The following is a 20,346-nucleotide window of genomic DNA, read 5'->3' on the forward strand; positions in this document are numbered from 1 at the left end:
CATAGAATATAAGAGCAGGGAGGTTATGATGGGGCTGTATAAAACGCTAGTTAGGCCACAGCTGGAGTATTGTGTACAGTTCTGGTCGCCACACTATAGGAAGGATGTGATTGCACTGGAGAAGGTGCAGAGGAGATTCACCAGGATGTTGCCTGGGCTGGAGCATTTCAGCTATGAAGAGAGACTGGATAGGCTAGGGTTGTTTTCCTTAGAGCAGAGAAGGCTGAGGGGGGACCTGATTGAGGTATACAAAATTATGAGGGGCATTGATAGGTTAGAGAGGAAGAAACTTTTTCCCTTTGCGGAGGTGTCAATAACCTAGGACATAGATTTAAGGTAAGGGACAGGAGGTTTAGGGGAGATTTGAGGAACATTTTTTTCACCCAGAGGGTGGTTGGAATCTGGAATGCACTGCCTGAAGAGGTGGTTGAGGCAGGAACCCTCACAACATTTAAGAAGTATTTAGATGAGCACTTGAAATGCCATAGCATACAAGGCTACGGGCCAAGTGCTGGAAAATGGGATTAGAATAGTTAGGTGCTTGATGGCCGGCACAGACACGATGGGCCAAAGGGCCTGTTTCTGTGCTGTATAACTCTATGACATCTCAAACAACTATTGCAGCCAATTAATTACTTTTGAAGTGTAGTTACTGTTGTAATTAGGCTGTGCAGCAATCACAGTGCAAGTCACTCACTCTGGAACACATAGCGGAGCCCATCTCAATTGACTGAGGCCGCAAAACCCCAGGGCCTGATAATCTACATCCCAGAGTACTTAAGGAAGTGGCCCTAGAAATAGTAGAGGCATTGCTGGTCATTTTTCAAGATTCTATAGACTCTGGAACAGTTCCAACGGATTGGAGGGTAGCTAATGTAACCCCACTATTGAAAAAAAGGAGGTAGAGAGAAAACAGGGAATTGTAGATGGGTTAGCTTGACATCAGTAGTGGGGAAAATGCTAGAGTCCATTATAAAAGATGTAATAGCAGAGCACTTGGAAAACAGTGACAGGATCGGACAAAATCAACATGGATTAACGAAAGGGAAATCATGCTTGACAAATCTACTGGATTTTTTTGAGGATGTAACTAGAAGAATAGATAAGGGAGAACCAGTGGTTGTGGTGTTTTTGGACTTTAAGAAGGCTTTCGATAAGGTCCCACATAAGAGATTAGCGTGCAAAATTAAAGCACATGGGATTGGGGGTAAAGTACTGACATGGATAGAGAACTGGTTGGCAGACAGGAAACAAAGAGTAGGAATAAACGGGTCTTTTTCTGAGTGGCAGGCAGTGACTAGTGGGGTACAGCAGGGATCAGTGCTAGGACCCCAGCTATTCACAATATATATTAATGATATAGATGAGGAAATTAAATGGAATATATCCAAGTTTGCAGATGACACAAAGCTGAGGCTTGTATTCGCTAGAGTTTAGAAGAATGAGAGGGGATCCCATAGAAACCTACAAAATTCTAACAGGACTGGACAGACTAGAAGCAGGAAGGATGTTCCCGATGGCGGGGGAGTCCAGGACCAGGGGTCACAGCCTAAGGATAAGGGGTAAGCCGTTTAGGACTGAGATGAGGAGGGATTTCTTCACCCAGAGAGTGGTGAACCTATGGAATTCTCTACCACAGAAAGCAGTTGAGACTAAACCATTAAATATATTCAAGAAAAAGTTGGATATAGTTCTTAGGGCTAATGAGATCAAGGGATGGGGGAGAAAATGGGAACAGGTTACTGAGTTTAGATGATCAGCCATGATCGTATTGATTGGTGGAGCAGGCTCGAAGGGCCGAATGGCCTACTCCTGCTCCTATTTTTCTATGTTTCTATAATGCACAGAGGAGGCCATTCATCCCATTGAGTCCATGCCAGCTCTCTGTAGAGCAATCCAGTCAGTCCCATTCTCCTGCTCGATCCCTGTGAGCCTCAAGTACCTATCCAATTTCCTTTTGAAATCATTCATTGTTTCCACTTCCACCACTGTCATAGGCAGCGAGTTCCAGGTCAATATGACTCCCTGCATAAAAAATGTTCTTCCTCACATCCCCCCTGCATCTCTTGCCCAAAACCTTAAATCTGTGTCCTCTAGTCCTTGTACCATCAGTTAATGGGAAGAGCTTTTCTTTGTCTATCCTGTGCAAACCTGCATTATTTTATGATGCTTTATGACAATTCCCTGCAAGTTTGACATTAACTTGCTGGATTCACTACTGCTAATATTTGATCATTTTCAATATTAAGGGAGTGGAATCCATTTCTATACAATTCAATGGGTCAATATTGATCACAGTGCAATGTGGGTATCATCTATTGCCCCTGACTTGTGGAGAAATGGAGCAACAAGAATGTCCCTTTCATGCTGTTGCTGAGGAGTCATCCCAAAATCCCAACTTTCCTGAAGATGGTGTTGGCGACGTGCTATATAGAAGACTACTTAGATCCCTGGTTGAAATTTGGGAGGTGCCTGCTGCACTTCATAGTTGAGACCTATGCTGACTTTGACAGCCATGGGCAGAGCTGGTTTGTCTCTTTGTTAGTAAAGCAAAGTTGTTTAAGGCAGAGCTGCTCAGAGTCCCTCATGTCGGTGGGGCTTTTTTTCTCATTGTGAAGGTGAGAGCGGATTGATTTTGTCCTTTGACACTGACTCATTCTTCTTTGTTTTTTTTTGCCATCTTCCTTCAGCAAAACCATCAAGGCAGCATAAAGGGAAATCCCCCATTGGGAATCTGATGCTGCTCAATTGTAAAGAAAGAACTTACATTTGAGATCTTTCATGACTTCAGGAAATCCAAGTACTTTATTAAAATGATTCATTCATGGGATGAGTGTGTCACTGGCCAGGCCAGCATTTATTGCCCATCCCTAATTGCCCTTGAGAAGGTGGTGGTGAGCTGCCTTCTTGAACTGCTGCAGTCCATGTGGGGTAGGTACACCCACAGTGCTGTTCGGAAGGGAATTCCAGGATTTTGACCCAGCGACAGTGAAGGAACGGCGATATAGTTCCAAGTCAGGATGGTGTGTGACTTGGAGGGAACTTGCAGGTGGTGATGTTCCCATGCATCTGCTGCCCTCATTCTCCTAGGTGGTAGAGGTTGTATGTTTGGGAGGTCAGAGAGTCTGCCCCGTAAATCAATTTGAACCCAAAAGTGTCTTGAGCATGTTTCAAAATTTACCACGCAAAGTCTCCAGAGATAAAATGCAATAGAGCTTTAATTAAGAACAAGAATTAAAAGTAGGTTGCATGCTCTTTCAACATATTGCAGCAAAATACAAGTAAAACATTAAGTTATTGCCAAACAGAAAAAGTCAGAATTTTGATAACCTGTTCACATGTGTCAGTCTGTTTCAAGGGAACAGTGTTTACACTGTTTCTGTATCAGCTTAATTCTAATAGTTAGAAGGGTTAGTTCTCCAGTCCCTTGCAGCTGGGAAATATTTATTCCCAGACACAAAGGAAAGGCAAGAGAAAAGGATGGTGAATTGTGAATCCAGGGTAGGACCTGATGGACATTGCTAGGGAGTTGGTAATCTGGAGTTTTCCCTAGGGGCACAGGACAGACATGTTAATTTCTTCTCCAAAATGCCTGAAGGCCGTCCATGTTGAAGGTTGCTCAGAAGAAGTAGACATCAGGCCCTGGGAGCAGCCCCTTGCTGCTTGGCTGTTGCATAAGCAGAAAAGACCAGAGGACCAAAGAATTCAAGTCCCTCTTTCTTACAGGGTCAGGGATTGACATGAAAGGCCTGGGTCTGCTGCTGGACAGCAGCCAGATTCCCCTCACGCCATTGCTCTAGGCTGCAGCACCCTCTCCTGGATTTGTGTTTTGAAACTCCAATCTATGGATTCTCTAGCTGTCTAGTTCAGTATCAGTTTATAACAGTGAAATCCCTAACGAGAGAAGTTTCAGTTCCATGGAAGCCATTTTTATAATTTCCAAAGAGAAAACTACTGTACGACAAGTAACTTATGGCAGTGTTCAAGGGGCAGTGCAGCCACTAACACCAGGGTTCAACTGACTCCAGCATTCAAACAAAAGCTACAAACACTTTAAGACTTAAAACAAAGCAAATGAAGGCAAAAGTCAGAGACATTCCAGTCTTAATTAAAACACTTGCTACCTTTTAAAAGAGCTTCACATTGAGAAATTCCACACAAGGCTGATTGCAACCACTTTCTCTGTGTAATACCCAAACACTTTGGGATCTTTGGCCAAGTGAGGAGATGTCACTGTGAAGCTGCAATTACACAGGGTAAGTGATTTATCATTACTCAGAATTTACAGTCTCTCAGACTGATTATAAAAAGCTGTGGCTCTCGAGCACCAGGTGGCAGTGTGCATCATTAATACAGACATTTGTAGTGAGAGTCGACACTCTGACAAAGCTTTTCCATTTATATAGCTGCCAAATGAGACCTGAGACATGATTTTTTTTTAAATGGGCATTGCATAACTGCTAATTTATACATCAAATACAAACATGGTCCTTGTTAGAATTCCTGTCAATTTAATTAGAAAAAATTATCATGTGAAATGTCTGACCAAATTTCCAGCAGTGAAAATAACAACCGTCAAGTGAGGATCGGGAGGAGCCTCACAATTACTTAAACAACGGATAACTTTCTCAAGAGAAATTGAAATGCCAGATTCGTCAGACGAGGAGATGTTTGGAAGCTAGCCAGAGGACTTGTGTTGCAGATCAGAAGTGAATTTTAACTCATCTTCTGACGGGGAGAATGATAAATAGCAACTTTTAACAGAAGGGCATTGTTCAAAAAACCTACAGTTCATGCATGTATTTGACCAAAGTGAATCACCAGCTTGTGTTTGTGTTCAAGCTTGGATCCAATTAGCACAGGAAAATCGGGACGGGAGGAGGCCATTCTGCCCCTTGAGCCTGTTCTGCCATTCAATTAGATCAATTAATACCCCTGCTAACAAAATCCATCAATCTCAGTTTTGAAATCTTCAATTGGCTGCATCCTCAACAACTTTTTTTGGGGAAGAGTAATCCAGATTTCCACCACCCACTGAAATGATTCATTTCAGTAGGAAGAATGAGGAGAGGCAATAGAATAAAATGGTGCAATTTTAAAGGCGGGTGAAGGAACAAAAAGACCCGGGAGGAAATGTACCCACTCTTTGAAGGCAGCAGAACAAGTTGGTAAGGCAGTTAAAAAAGCTTCTGGGATCATTGGCTTTATTAATAGGGGAATAGAATACAAAGGCAAGGAAGTTATGCTCAACCTTTATAAAACACAGGTTTGGCCTCGGCTGGGGTATTGTGTTCAGTTCTGGGAATTGCACTTAGGAAGAATGTCAAGGTCCTAGAGAGGATGTAGAGGAGATCTACTAGAATGGTACCAGGGATGAGGGACTTCAATTATGTTGAGAGATTAAAGAATCTGGGGGTGTTCTCCTTAGAGCTCAGAAGGTGAAGAGGAGATTTGATAGAGGTGTTCAAAATCATGAAGGGTTTTGATGGAGTAAATAAGGGGAAATTATTTCTTTTGGCAGAAGGGTCAGTAACCAGAAGACACAGATTTAAGGTAATTGGCAAAAGAATCAGAGGTGACATGATGGAAAAAATGATAGTAAGTTGTTATAATCTGGTATGTGCTGGCTGAAAGGATGGTGGAAGCAGATTCAATAATAATTTTGAAAAGGGAATTGTCGTGATTGTATGTGTGGGGTGACAGGAATTGGATAAATACTTGAAGGATGAAAATTTTCAGGGCTATGGGGAAGAGCAAGGGAGTGGAACTAACTAGATAGCTCTTTCAAAAAGCCAGCACAGGCACCATGGGTCAGATGGCCTTTGTGCCGTATCATTCTACAATTCTATCCTTTGTGTGAAGAAGTGTTTTCTGACATTAGCAATGGCCCAGCTCTAATTTTGAGGTTAATCCCCTTGTTTGCGACTCCTCCACTAGATTAAATAGTCTCTCTCCGGCTACCCGAGCAAATCCTTTCATCTTCTTAAACAATTAGATCAATTAGTTTTTTATCTTCTATGCTGAAGTAAACAAGTCTAGTCCCAGTTTCTCCGTCTCCGACGCATCTGCTCTGATGATGCTACCTTCCATGACGGTGCTTCTGATATGACCTCCTTTTTCCTCAACCGAGGATTTCCCCCCACTGTGGTTGACAGGGCCCTCAACCGTGTCCGACCCATTCCCCGCACCTCTACCCTCACCCCTTCCCCTCCCTCCCAGAACCGTGACAGGGTTCCCCTTGTCCTCACTTTTCATCCCACCAGCCTCCATATCCAAAGGATCATCCTCCGCCATTTTCGCCACCTCCAGCGTGATGCCACTACCAGTCGCATCTTCCCCTCCCTTCCCGTCAGCATTCCGAAGGGATCGTTCCCTCCGCGACACCTTGGTCCACTCCTCCATTACCCCCACCACCTCGTCCCCGTCCCAGGGCACCTTCCCTTGCAATCGCAGGAGGTGTAATACCTGCCCATTTACCTCCTCTCTCCTCAGTATCCCAGGCCCCAAACACTCCTTTCAGGTGAAGCAGCGATTTACTTGTACTTCTTTCAATGTAGTATACTGTATTCGCTGCTCACAGTGTGGTCTCCTCTACATTGGGGAGACCAAGCGCAGACTGGGTGACCGCTTTGCGGAACATCTCCGCTCAGTCCGCAAGCAGGACCCTGAGCTTCCGGTTGCTTGCCATTTCAACACTCCCCCCTGCTCTCATGCTCACATCTCTGTCCTGGGATTGCTGCAGTGTTCCAGTGAACATCAACGCAAGCTCGAGGAACAGCATCTCATCTACCGATTAGGCACACTACAGCCTGCCGGACTGAACATTGAGTTCAATAATTTCAGAGCATGACAGCCCCCCACTTTACTTTCATTTTTAGTCATTTTTAGTTATTTTTTCTTCCTTTTTTTTGCATTCCTTTTTACATTTTTTGCATTTATTTCATTTCATCTTAGTTTGTTCAGTTTGCTTACCCACTGTTTTTTTCAGGTTGTTTTTCTTCAGGTTTGCACTTGCTGATGTTCTATATTCAGTATATTCACACCTAATCTGTACTAATGCTTTGTCTTTCAAAACACCATTAACATATTGTTTGCCTTTGCTCCGTGACCTTTTGGTCAGCTATGTGGCCTGGTCCAATCTGCACCTTCTCCTTTGTTATCTCTTGCCCAACCCCCACCTCACTTGTTTATAATCTGTGACTTTTCTAATATTTGTCAGTTCCGAAGAAGGGTCACTGACCCGAAACGTTAACTCTGCTTCTCTTTCCACAGATGCTGCCAGACCTGCTGAGTGAATCCAGCATTTCTTGTTTTTGTTTCTAGTTTATGTGACCTGCCTTCATAATTTAACCCTTTGTAGCCCCAGTATCATTCTGATGAATGTGCATCACCTCGAGGGTCAGTATAATCATTCCAAAGGTGCAGTGCCCAGAACTGATCGGAGTATTAAAAAGATCATTATATAACTGTAATATGACTTTTACTCCTTTGTATTCAAACCCCCATTCAGATAAAGGCCAATATTCCAATAGCCTTTTTAATTATTAATGACTTGTCTCCCTGTAATACTCAGTCAAAGTACGATTGGAGAGTGCCACGGCGACGGATGTCACATGTCCAGCAATGAAAGCCCCCACCTAATGAATTAGCATGACGGATGTTGACTTTAATTGTTGCAATTCCTGAAGAAGGAGAAAAGGAGAATTTCTAGTTAATGTTAGACTCATCTCTTGATGACATCAATGTGCTCTGTAGGATAGTGGTACCTTGTGTAAAGGACAGTGGTTCTCAAACTGCAGACCCCTGGGGGTCCGTACTGACTTTCTAGGGCATCCGTTAAATAATATGAGCAGGACCTGTTGCTGCAGTGGTGCTGGCCTTTATTTCGATTTTTTCGTAGCTAGGAACTTGCACACCAGCGAGCTCAATGACAGGCCCAGGTGCCTGTTGCACTCGTACAGATACATGGGTGCACGATCACTGAGCAGGCACTAGGGCCAAGGCAGCTCCAGAAACTGTCACGTAACCGGATTAGCGGGGCCTTGAACTGACCGAGACTCCCAAGAGAGGAGACAAGAGGCCCCAGAGACACCGGGAATAGATTCACAGGGCTGGGGGAAGGTAGGAATGACAATCAAGCTGAGCTTCATTCACTGATTAGAGTAGCTGGGCCTGTGATGGGACTGCTTGGCTGTAGCCAGACTAAAGTCAGAGTTACTGGCAGTGTTCCAACAGCAGAAATGCCCACATGCCAGGCAGCAGGTCAGTGATATTCTAACACACACAACCTGGTAAACAGCAGAGGGGGAGGGAAAAACCTGAAATGTTCAGTTGTGCAGTGAGTAGGTGGACAGTGGAGAGAGTTACACCTGAAATGCTGCCAGTGTTCCCAAAAGAGGTCACTGTGCCGAATCCCACTCTCGGAAGAGCAGGGTGCGGTGTTGTGTGGGGAAGTATTCAACAAGCAGTTTGCTGAACCTGTTGGGTCACCTTTCAGCTGAAGGAATGGTGAAAGTTTTCACACCACCAATCACATCAATGTTCACTATAACAGACAGCCCTGCAATATTTCATGCAAGTTGCTAGAGATTCAGAAATGTAAATGTGCAAGGAGTTTATAGTATTATAATTTAGATGGAGTTTCTGTGATTACTAATCCATTTGAAAAGTGGGCCTTCAACCAAAAATGTTTGAGAACCACTCTTCTAGATCAGACATTAGAGTCATATACGGCGTATCGGCCCATCGGGTCCAAGCCAGCTCTCCACAGAGCAATCCAGGGAGGCCCACTGCCCTGCAGGTTATTTCCTTCAAGTGCCCTTTAAAATCCAATCAGCTAAAACCAGCAATATTTATTTACGTTATAGTCTGAATTAATGTCTGAATATTCCCATGGGAGAATGAATGGCCGCTCAATCCAACCCATAGTGCTTTTGCTGGGTGGTGGGCTGACTATGTTCACCCGATTGATTAACAAAGAGTGCAGTTCCACTGGGTCTGTGTATACATCCATCTAATCAAGGGATTTGCATGGTCTATACAGAGTAACCCAATACTAGAGACAGATTCCCAAGCTGCAATACAGTCAAAGGATTTCAATACTTTAAAGCGAATTGTGTACATTTGGGAGTTCTCAAAGGTATAATCTAATCGAGGGGTTCAGGCAGTGCATATAGAGGATAACTCGTTATACCTGGAGGGATTCCAGGGCTATATTCTAATCAAAGGGTTCAGATGGGAGTGGGGAACAATGGAGATACAGGGATGGAGAGACAGAGAGAGAGAGAGGGCTGAGATATGGAGAGAGGGTCGGCGGAGAGGGACAGAGAGAGGGAGAAAGATAGAGAGAGGGGGGAGAGGGAGACAAAGAGAGGGGGGAGAGAGAGAGTCAAAGAGTCATTTACTTATGGCACAGAAGGAGGCCATTCTGTCCATCAAGTCCATGCTGGCTCTCCGTGGAGCTATGCAGTCAGTCCCACTCCCTAGCTCGATCCCCGTAGCCCTGCAAGTCTATTTTTCTCAGGTGGCCACTTCCACCACCCTTGTGGGCAGAGAGTTCCAGGTCATTACCAACTGCTGCATATTCCCCCTGCATCTTTTGCACAAAACTTTTAATTTGTGTCCCCTAGTCCTAGAGGGGAGGAAGCGGGGGGAGCAGAGAGAACGAGACACACACAGAGTGCGTGGAGAGGGGGGAGAGAGATTAAGGTCTCTCCTGAAAGATGGACATCTATTCAGAATACTCTGCATCACTACATCAGGTGTACGGGCAGAGATTGACTACTTCTGCAAACAAAAACAATGCCAGGTAAGTCACAATCAGTTTTCAATATAGTGACGAGAAAGTAAGTCAATAAGTTACTCTTCTCATTTAAAGTGTCTTCACAAAGGGCGGCACAGTGGCGCAGTGGTTAGCACCGCAGCCTCACAGCTCCAGAGACCTGGGTTCAATTCTGGGTCCTGCCTGTGTGGAGTTTGCAAGTTCTCCCTGTGTCTGCGTGGGTTTCCGCCGGGTGCTCCGGTTTCCTCCCACCTCCAAAAGACTTGCAGGTTGATAGGTAAATTGGCCGTAGTAAATTGCCCCTAGTGTAGGTAGGTGGTAGGAGTAATGGTGGGGATGTGGTAGAGAATATGGGGTTAGTGTGGGGTTAATATAAATGGGTGGTTGTTGGTCGGCACAGACTCGGTGGGCTGAAGGGCCTGTTTCAGTGCTGTATCTCTAAACTAACTAAGTAAAAATGTACATTTGCTGTTGTTTTTAATCAGTAAGATAAATTTTTAATGCCTTTATCTTTCAAAATTTGCTCACTGATCCCCCTGGGCCGAGCCAAAATTATAATGTGGCCCTCCGCCCGAAAAGGTTGGACAACCCTGCTTTAAGTATTTTGTAGTTTTCAATAAGATCACCTCTCATTCTTCGAAACTCTAGAGAGTACAGGCCCAGTTTACCCAATCTCTCTTCATAGGACAGTCCCACCATCCCGGGAACAAGTCTGGTGAACCTTCCTTGCACTCCCTCTATGGTAATAATATCCTTCCTAAGGTAATGGGACCAAACCTGCACACAGTACTCCAGGTGCGGTCTAACCAAGGTTCTATACAATCGAAGCAAGACTTCACTACTCCTGTACTCAAATCCTCTTGCGATAAAGGCCAACATACCATTAGCCTTCTTAATTGCTTGCTGCACCTGCATGCTAGTTTTCAGTGACTTATTGATGGGGACACCGAGGTCCCTTTGTACATCTACACTTTCTAAACTCTTACCATTTAAGAAATACTCTGCACATCCATTCCTCCTACCAACGTGGATAACCTCACATTTTTCCACATTATATTACATCTGCCGTGTTCTTGCCCACTCACTAAGTCTGTCCAAATCCTCTTGAAGCCGCTTTGCATCTTCCTCACAACACACATTCCCACCTAGTTTTGTGTCATCCACGAACTTGGAAATATTACATTTGGTCTCCACATCCAAATCATTGATATATATTGTGAACAGCTGGGGCCCAAGCACTGATCCCTGCGGTACCCCACTAGTCACAGCCTGCCAATGCAAGAATGACCCATTTATTCATACTCTGTTTTTTGCCTGTTAACCAATCCTAAATCCATGTCCGTATATTACCTCCTATCCCATGTGCTTTAATTTTGCTGACCAACCTCCCCCCTCTCTCTCTCTCGATTGACTGTGGGCTGTTGTCAGTATTCAGCACCATTCACATGTTCATTCTTACTCCTTAGCGAAAGGTCAGCCAGTGCTATTTGGAGGTTATGCTGTCTAAGAGAAGGAAGGCCAATGGTCACAGCCACCTGGAGCAACAACTGAGGAATGGAGCAGGAGGTCTGATGGAGGAGGGACACAATGACCCAAGCTCATGTCATGAGTGAACATGAATGGAGCACAATGGATATTTAGGAATGAGCTGTAATCTAAGCAGGGGGATTGCAGTGAGTAAAGTTAGGAGTGGCACACACTCAACAGAACTCCTTTGCCCCCAACAGGCTGACAGGAAGTGGAGCACAGGACTCCACAAAAAGACCAGTGAATGGGACCATGTAATGAATGAACAGTTCAAAATACCAAGTACCTGGGACTCATTGCAGGGAAGTTAAGTGTTCCTGGTACTGAGCCCAGTACAGACAGTTCCCTATTTAAAGATCAGTGCAGCTGAAGGGATTGTGTGTTTCAATTCAAGAAATACAAGTAACTGTGAATGATGAGTTACCCAGTTTCTCGAACATCTTTTGAATTGTAGTCTCACTACTTTCAACCATCACTCTCTTTTCATCCAACATCAGAACGTTCATGGATAACCATTTGGAAGACATCCACAGAGGGTGATCTGGGGAGAAAACAGAAGATACGGAATTATCACAATGTCTTCATATCTGGCTGAACTTTACCAGTCCCTCGATGCCGTGGGTTGTGGCAGGGTGGCGGGGCGGAGTGGGGGGGGGGGGGCGGTAATATTCTGCCAGGAGAGGCCCGCCTCGTCCCTTGACGTTGGGAAGGGCCAGCTCCATATTACCAGCGGCGGGGGAACATTGGTGTGGGACCCCCCCCCCCCCCCCACTGCACCGCTTGGTGGCAGGACCTCCATCTAAATATTTAAATGAACATTAATAAGACGTAAATGACCTTACCTGCTGGTGATGGTCATCCCATGCTGATTTTATGGCCGCCGATCGCAACTCTCACCTTCCGAGCTCTGTACGGAGTTCCAAGGCGAGACACTGGTGGGGAGGGGGGAGAACTAAAATTATCAGGGCGGGGTGGGGGTTGGGGGGAAGCGGGGAAAAGGTATTTTATTGGCTGTGGGGATGGTGGAAAGGGGCTGAAGGGCAAAAGTGACGAGGTTGGGGGCGGTGGTCGGTGGTGGGGGGGTATGTCAGTAAAGTCCGTTCAGGATCAGTGGCTCTAAAATAGACATTGGGGGATGCGTTGAAAGGGCCTCCAGGTTTCAATAAAATGTTAAAACAAGGCTTTCCCTTTAAATATTAAGATTTCATCTAAGGACATCGAAGCCCTTTAAAAATGACGCCATTGCCTGTGTTGGACGCCATTGCCAGGGACACAGCGACATCTACGTCATCGGGGGCGGCTGCTCCGCCCGCTCCATTTAAATAAGCCCCCACACGTAATATCGCGGGGTCTCGGTGGCGTCACTTCTGTGTCAGAAGGCCGCACTTTCACAGCATGCTGCTGCGGAGTGTGATGCACTGATAAAATTCAGCCTATCGTGCTCAATTACAACCTGCCATCTTGCACATTATTTCTACAGAATTATTCTATAAATTGGTCACTGAGATTTTTGTCACTGAAAAAAAAATTGGAGGCGTGTTCCCTGTAATGTTATCCCATTTTTAACTGTCCAATACCACTTCCTCGACCAGTCCTCTCTCCTGTCCTCCACGCCATCCCAAAGTGCCGGGGGTCCCCTAGGCAGAAATCAGATTGCTCGCCTCCTGTTGCAAGGTGCTACAGTCTCTACTCTGCTCAGTTCCCCCTCAGCTTGCCTCTGACTGGGAAGGTGAATTGGTCCCTGACCAATTCTAAATCAACATGACAGCCATCAGGAACCTTCATTAAAAATGCAGCATCTCCTGGAAAACTTGATGATATTTTTGTCCCACATAAGAGCTGCAGTCCTTTAAATTTACTCATCGACCCCTGCAAACAGACCTTTAACATCTGTGTATGTGCAATGGACTTTCCCCACCCCCACCCAAAAGAAATCCCCATGTTATATAATGTTACGACCAGGTGAGAAAGGTGTCTCGGGGTCTGTTACCAACTTCACCTGGTCTTTTTGTAACAGGGTTTAGTTTTAAACACACTGTTTTTAGCTCCCCCTTTGGTGAATCCTTGTTCACAGCTTTCCAATTATACGGCAAAGAAATGAGCATAAACAGGCTTTTTTAGGTTTAAAGAAGAAAAGTGAAATTTATTAAACTTTAAACTTAAACTATAATTTGGGTTAATACTACGGATATATGTCACGCCCACGCTAGCATGCGCACGCGATACACACATGCAAATAGAGACAGAAAAGAGAAGAAAAATAAAGTGGAGAGGTTTGAGGCAATCTCTGCAGAGGGGTTTTTACTGTGCTTCGAGCTCGCTGCAGGGTCCTTGATTGTCGGTAGTTTTGCTTTTCGTTGGGGCCCAGTATTCTTCTTAAACCTTGTTCACTGTAGGAGACTTTTCTCTCTTGGGGTTAATATGTCTTCAATAGTTTCCGAAGCTGGTGAGAGCGAGATGAGAGCAGACAGGAGAGAGGTGTTCTCAGTCCAGGAGCAAACAGCTTTCTCAGTTTAAATTCAAAAAACTCCATCAGTCAGTCATGTGGCCCAAACCGGTCTGACCACATCTGTGTGTATTCGGCCATCTTAGCAGTTAACCTGGAATGCTAACCTTTCCACCTTCAATGTCTGGTAACCAAAAGTCCATTGTGGATTAAATTGGAGCAGGGAATAGCTCCTTTGTCCTTTGAAGGACTATCTGTTGATATGCTAATGTCTCTCTCCAGCCAAAGTCTCCAATTGTTTTTTTAAAGTAAGTTCTTTCTTCAACAACAGTTTAAAATCAATGTTCATGTGGTAAAATTAATTTTCCTCATACTTGGCAGGTGGGTGGGTGGGGATGATGGTTAATGGTGCGAATTCAGACTGAATCAGCACACAGCCGTATCAGTTATGCCTGTCTTTTTGTGGGGTATGTCGAAAATTCTTTGTTCCAGTCCTACTCAGGCCCCCTCTCCCAACTCTTTTTCTGGTACATTGATGTCTATATCGGTGCAGTTTCCTGCTCCGGCAGCAAAATGGAAAACTTTATCAACTTTGCTTCCAATTTCCACCTTTCTCTCACCTTTACATAGTCCATTTCTGACACTTCCCTTCCCCGACCATTCTGTCTCCATCTCTGGAGATAGACTGTCCACTAATATCCATTATAAGTCCACCGACTCCCACAGCTACCTCGACTACACTTCTTCACACCCTACCTCCTGTAAGGACTCCATTCCATTCTCCCAGTTTCTCCGTCTCTGACGCATCTGCTCTGATGATGCTACCTTCCATGACGGTGCTTCTGATATGACCTCCTTTTTCCTCAACTGAGGATTCCCCCCACTGTGGTTGACAGGGCCCTCAACCGTGTCCGACCCATTTCCCGCACCTCTACCCTCACCCCTTCCCCTCCCTCCCAGAACTGCGACAGGGTTCCCTTTATCCTCACTTTCCACCCCACCAGCCCCCACATCCAAAGGATCATCCTCCGCCATTTCTGCCATGTCCAGTCTGATGCCACTACCAAGCATAGCTTCCCCTCCCCTGTCAGCATTCTGAAGGGACTGTTCCCTCCGTGACACCCTGGTCCACTCCTCCATTACCCCCAACACCTCGTCCCCTTCCCACGGCACCTTCCCCTGCAATCGCAGGAGGTGTAATACCTGCCCATTTACCTCCTCTCTCCTCACTATCCAAGACCCCAAACATTCCTTTCAGGTGAAGCAGCGATTTACTTGTACTTCTTTCAATGTAGTATACTGTATTCGCTGCTCACAGTGTGGTCTCCTCTACATTGAGGAGAACAAACGCAGACTGGGTGACCGCTTTGCAGAACATCTCCGCTCAGTCCGCAAGCAGGACCCTGAGCTTCCGGTTGCTTGCCATTTGAACACTCCCCCCTGCTCTCATGCTCACATCTCTGTCCTGGGATTGCTGCAGTGTTCCAGTGAACATCAACGCAAGCTCGAGGAACAGCATCTCATTTACCGATTAGGCACACTACAGCCTGCCGGACTGAACATTGAGTTCAATAATTTCAGAGTATGACTGGCCCTTTTTTATTTTTATTTTATTTTATCATTTTTTTTAACCATGTGCCTGCCTACTGGTTTTTCCTTGTTTGTGCTTTTGGCTAGGGCTGCTCATTATTCTGTCATTAATACTCCCTCTGCACGAATGCATTGTTCTTCACACTATTATCACTCTCTTTGCTTTTGCCCCATGAACTCCTGGTCAGTTAACCTCTCTGATCCTCTGCCCTATTACACACCTTCCCTTTTGTTCTCATTTGCCCCACCCCCGCTTTGCTTGCTTAAAACCTATTTTTTGCCAGTTCTGATGAAAGGTCACTGACCTGAAATGTTAACTCTGTTTCTCTCCCCACAGATGCTGCCAGATCTGAATATTTCTAGCACTTTGTTTTTATTTCACCACAGCAATTAACTGGGTGTGGCCACTTTTGCACTTTTTAAAGCAGCACAATTGAATGCAGAGACTGTATTTGTGCTGGACATAACATAACTGACACTTGAAATTCCATGATGTTTTGCACTGGTTTCGGGCAAATTGTAGCAAAAATACCAAAGCAAACTAGTGGAAACTCTACTCGAGCGTTCTAACCCAAACTACTGAACCTAGTTGTCCCAATGTCATTTAATCTCACATTAGTTATTAGGGTGAAATGTCTGTGCTTTTTTCTACATGTTATATTACTTAAATAAAGATCCTTTGCATTTACCATCAGATATCAGAGGAGTCGGGGGAGTGATGATTGTCCAGCCAGCCTTTTTGAAAATATCGATCTGAGGATTAAAGAGTAACAGAGTCAGAGAATGGATGTGACCTTGGACAACAACTCTTATCTTTCCCAGTCCGAGCAAGATGTGGGCAGAGGTTCTGAGAATGAACCAACTCTTGACAGATACAATCAATCTTCAGATTGCCCATAGCAGGGTCGCAACCTTTCTTACCTGATGAGCCTTTTAAAAAAAAACTGCCCAATATGAAAACTATTGGGAGCTGCAAGACAGAAATTCAGCACTTTTAAACCAAATACATAGCAAATTGTCACACGTCTCTGGTAGAATGTATAATTCGCATATATAACAAAAATACATGTATCAAATTTATGTATCAATACAAAAAAAACAAAATTAAAATAGCCCTAACTCTGAATTATTGCATTTTAAGCGGTTTTTTTCTTCTTTGTGTCCCCAGTATCTGCATATTCAGGTTTTATGCACAAATTATGTATAAGCAATTTCAAAAAGAAAATGTAAAAATTGTGAAACATATTAATTTAATGGAAAAACAGCACATTTTCACTTTAAACTAAAAATATAATAAGAAATTTGTGTATAAAAAATGAAAGAATTCTTTTTGTCTTTGTGTTTTTATAATAGATCTTGGAAAGAGAGGATGTATTAACTGGATTAGCATCCTTGAAAATTGATAAATTACAGGGCCAGATGAAAGATACCCCAGGCTGTTAAAAGAAGCCAGGGAGGAAATAGGGGAGAGTCTGACTATCATTTTCTAGTCCTCACTGGAAATAGGTATGGTGCCGGAGGACTGGAGGTCTGCTAACTTTGTACATCTGTTTAAAAAGGGAATGAGGGATAGACCAAATAATTACAGGCCAGTCAGTCTAACCTTGGTCATGGGCAAATTATTGGAATCTATTCTGAGAGACAGGATAAACTGTCACTTAGAAGAGCATGGATTAATCAAGGATCGTCAGCATGGATTTGTTAAGGGAAGATCTTGTCTGACTAACCTGGTTTAACTTTCTGAAATAGTAAAGAGGATTGATGAGGGTAGTGCAGTTGATGTGGTCTACATGGATTTTAGCAAGGCTTTTGACAAGGTCCAACATGGCAGACTGGTTAAAAAAATAAAATCGCATGGGATCCAGGGAACTGTAGCAAGCTGGATACAAAATTGGTTCAGTGGCAGGAAACAAAGGGTAATTGTTGATGGGTGTTTTTGCGACTGAAGGGCTGTTTCCAGTGGCGTTCCACAGGGGTCAGTACGAGGTCCCCTGCTTTTTGTAGTATATATGTGGACGTAAATGTAGGGGGCATGATCAAGAAATTTGTAGACGACACAAAAATTGGCCATTTGGTAGATAGTGAGGAGGATAGCTGTAGGCCGCAGGAAGATATCAATGGACTGGTCAGATGGGCAGAAAAGTGGCAAATGGAATTCAACTTGGAGAAGTGTGAGGTGATGTATTTTGGGATGTCAAACAAGACAAAGGAATACACGATTAATTGGAGAATACTGAGAGGTGTTGAGAAAGTGAGGGACCTTGAAGTGAATGTCCACAGATCCCTGAAGGTAGCAGGACAGGTTGATAAGGTGGTTAAGAAGGCAAATGGAATCCTTTCCTTTATTAGTCGAGGTATAGAATATGTTATGAAAGTGCTTCCAATTTTTGAGGACTTATATTTAAATTGTGGAAATGGATTCATTTTTTTTTTGGAAAGCTGAAGATTGCATAATTACTGGACTTTTTTTTTTAAGTTCACTGAGGGGACACTTGAAATGTGATGAAAACAACCTTTACTTTAAGTCACATGTTTTAAGATAAACAAACAGAAACCTTGGTGACATGGGGGAGATGTTTACAGAGAAGTGACAAAGCAAGATTTATAAGGGTCAGGAGTTGTTTTTTGCTTCTGAGATGTTGTCTTGGTCAGTTGGGGTGTGAACTGCTTTGAAGATAGTTGATTTTGCCTGCCAAGGAAAAAGGAACCACCCAGCTCACATCGTTCTTTAGCTCTTTGAAGAAACCCTCCAAAGACCAAGTGAGGGAGAAGCTGAAAACCCCTGCAATTCAAGTGTGTGCTGGCTAAAACTCCTGATGCCACATTTCTCCTGGAAAGCCTTACACATAATTTTTCAACATCTCCAGAATGAATTGCTTCTGAAAAGATCCCAGTGACCTGTCACCGTGTACCCAGATGCCAGATGAAAGGGACAACTGACATTCTTCCATGTTTTCTCTTTTTTTATTCAAGCATTAGTAAGTATTTGGCCAAAGTTTTTTTTTGTCTTTTTTTAAAAAAAACAGATCTCTACAGAGAGAATTTCTGTTTTTTCTTTCTGTGTGTGAAATTTAAAAAGGGAACTTTCTATTTCAAGCTGTGTGTTAATGCTTTGCTTTGTTACTGGATAAGTCTTGTTTGATAATAAACTGATAATTTTGCTTATTCAAGAAATTTGGTTGGTGTATTTTATTCTGGGATAAGAGTAGGGTACATAATTGACCGAATCAGTAACCGGGTAAACATTTTTAAAAATATACGTTGTGACCTGCGGAGAAGTGGGACCAGAAAAGACAGTGCACTCCTCCCACCTCAGTCATAACATAATAATTGGGGGCTTTGTGCAGAATTACCCAACATGCTGATGACATGCAATTGTAAGTGGGGAAATAATTGAAAAGAGAAAAAGTAAAACAGGTTTCTTGTGCATTAAAGTTTACACTACTGGAATGTCTTTGTTAGTTGCTACGACCTTTCTGGGGAAGGAGGATTTATCCCAAAGTGATTTGAGAAACTTAACCAAGGTTAGGCGAAAAGGAATTGGCAGAAAAGTTGGTGTTAGAGGTAAAAGCAGGAGCAAAGAAAGCAGATATAATTGAGGTAATAGCACACCAATTGAAATTGGAAGAAAAAGTCAAACCACAGGGTAGTGCAGTTGAATTAGCTAAAATTCAGTTGCAGATGAGCAGCTTAAGCTTGACAAAGAAAAAGAAATAGAATTGAAAAAACAACTCCTGACCCTCATAAATCTTGCCTTGTCACTTCTCTGTAAATATCACCCCCAAGTCACCAAGGTTGCTGTTGTTTATTTATCTTAAGACATGTGACTTCCAGTAAAGGTTGTTTTCATCACAACATCTCAAGTGTCCCCTCAGTGAACTTTAAAAAAAGAGTCCAGCAACTAGGAAATATTCAGCCTTACAAAAAAAATTCCATTTCCACAATTTAAATACAAGTCCTCAAAAAATATTCAACAAAAAATGGAAGCACTTTCAGAACAATAGGAGAGCAGGGAAGTTATGCTGGAACTGTATAATACATTAGTTAGGCCACAACTCGAGTACTGTGTGCAGTTCTGGTCATCTCATTACAGAAAGGGCGAGTACTAGAGAGAGTACAGAGACAATTTACAAGGATGTTGCAAGGACTGGAACAATGCAGCTATGAGGAAAGACTGGATAGGCTGGGGTTGTTCTCCTTGGAACAGAGGAGGCTGAGGGGAGATTTGATCGAGATGTACAAAATAGTGTGGGGCCTGGATAGAGTGGATGGGAAGGGCCTATTCACCTTAGCAGAGAGGTCAGTGACCAGAGGGCATAGATTTAAAGTGATTGGTAGAAAGATTAGAGGGGATATGAGGAAAAACTTTTTCACCCAGAGGGTGGTGATGGACTGGAACTCACTCACTAAAAGCTATCTGAATATGTACCTCAAGTGCCATAACCTGCAGGACTACAGACCAAATGCTGGAAGATGAGATTAGACTGGAAAGCTCATTTTTCAGCCAGCGATGGGCCAGGTGGCCTCTTTCTGTACCGTAAACCTTCTATGATTCAATCTTGTATTAAATTATATTTTTAAAATATAATTTTGTCAGTAAAGTCATCTTTAAAACAAGCCTTAACTTAAGACGAAAAGCAAAATACTACGGGTGCTGGAAATCGGAAACAAAAACAGAAAATGCTGGAAAAACTCAGCAGGTCAGGCAGCGTCTGAAGAGAAAAACAGAGTTAATGTTTCAGGTTTATGACCTTTCATCAGAACAGGCAAAGGTTAGAAATGTAATGGACGTTGAGCATGTGAAAGGGAGGAGGGGGTAGAAGAACAAAAGGGAAGGTCTGTGATAGAGTGGAGGGCAGGAGACATTAAATGATAAAAGGTTTTATGGTATAAAGCCAAAGGGAGTGGCAATGGGACAGGTAAAGAAACAAAAAGATGTGTCTGGATGAGGTGTGAATGGCAGGACAGCAGCTGTTCAAATGCAAAGTAAAGGGATTAAGAA

General features: G+C 43.7%; 1 protein-coding gene across 1 annotated transcript in view; it reads right to left on the minus strand.

Moving 5' to 3' along the window:
- Positions 1-7,134: 7,134 nt before the first annotated feature.
- gatm (glycine amidinotransferase (L-arginine:glycine amidinotransferase)) overlaps positions 7,135-20,346 on the minus strand; it is a 43,620-nt gene continuing 30,408 nt past the window's right edge. The window contains exons 7-9 of the mRNA XM_068018303.1: positions 16,034-16,097; positions 11,733-11,849; positions 7,135-7,682 (exon numbers count right to left, since the gene is read on the minus strand). Of these exons, the coding sequence (XP_067874404.1) occupies positions 7,570-7,682; positions 11,733-11,849; positions 16,034-16,097 (294 nt within the window). The 3' untranslated portion in view covers positions 7,135-7,569. The remainder of the gene's footprint in view (positions 7,683-11,732; positions 11,850-16,033; positions 16,098-20,346) is intronic.

This window comes from Heterodontus francisci, chromosome 38 (assembly GCF_036365525.1).
Source record: "Heterodontus francisci isolate sHetFra1 chromosome 38, sHetFra1.hap1, whole genome shotgun sequence".
Lineage (NCBI taxonomy): Eukaryota > Metazoa > Chordata > Chondrichthyes > Heterodontiformes > Heterodontidae > Heterodontus > Heterodontus francisci.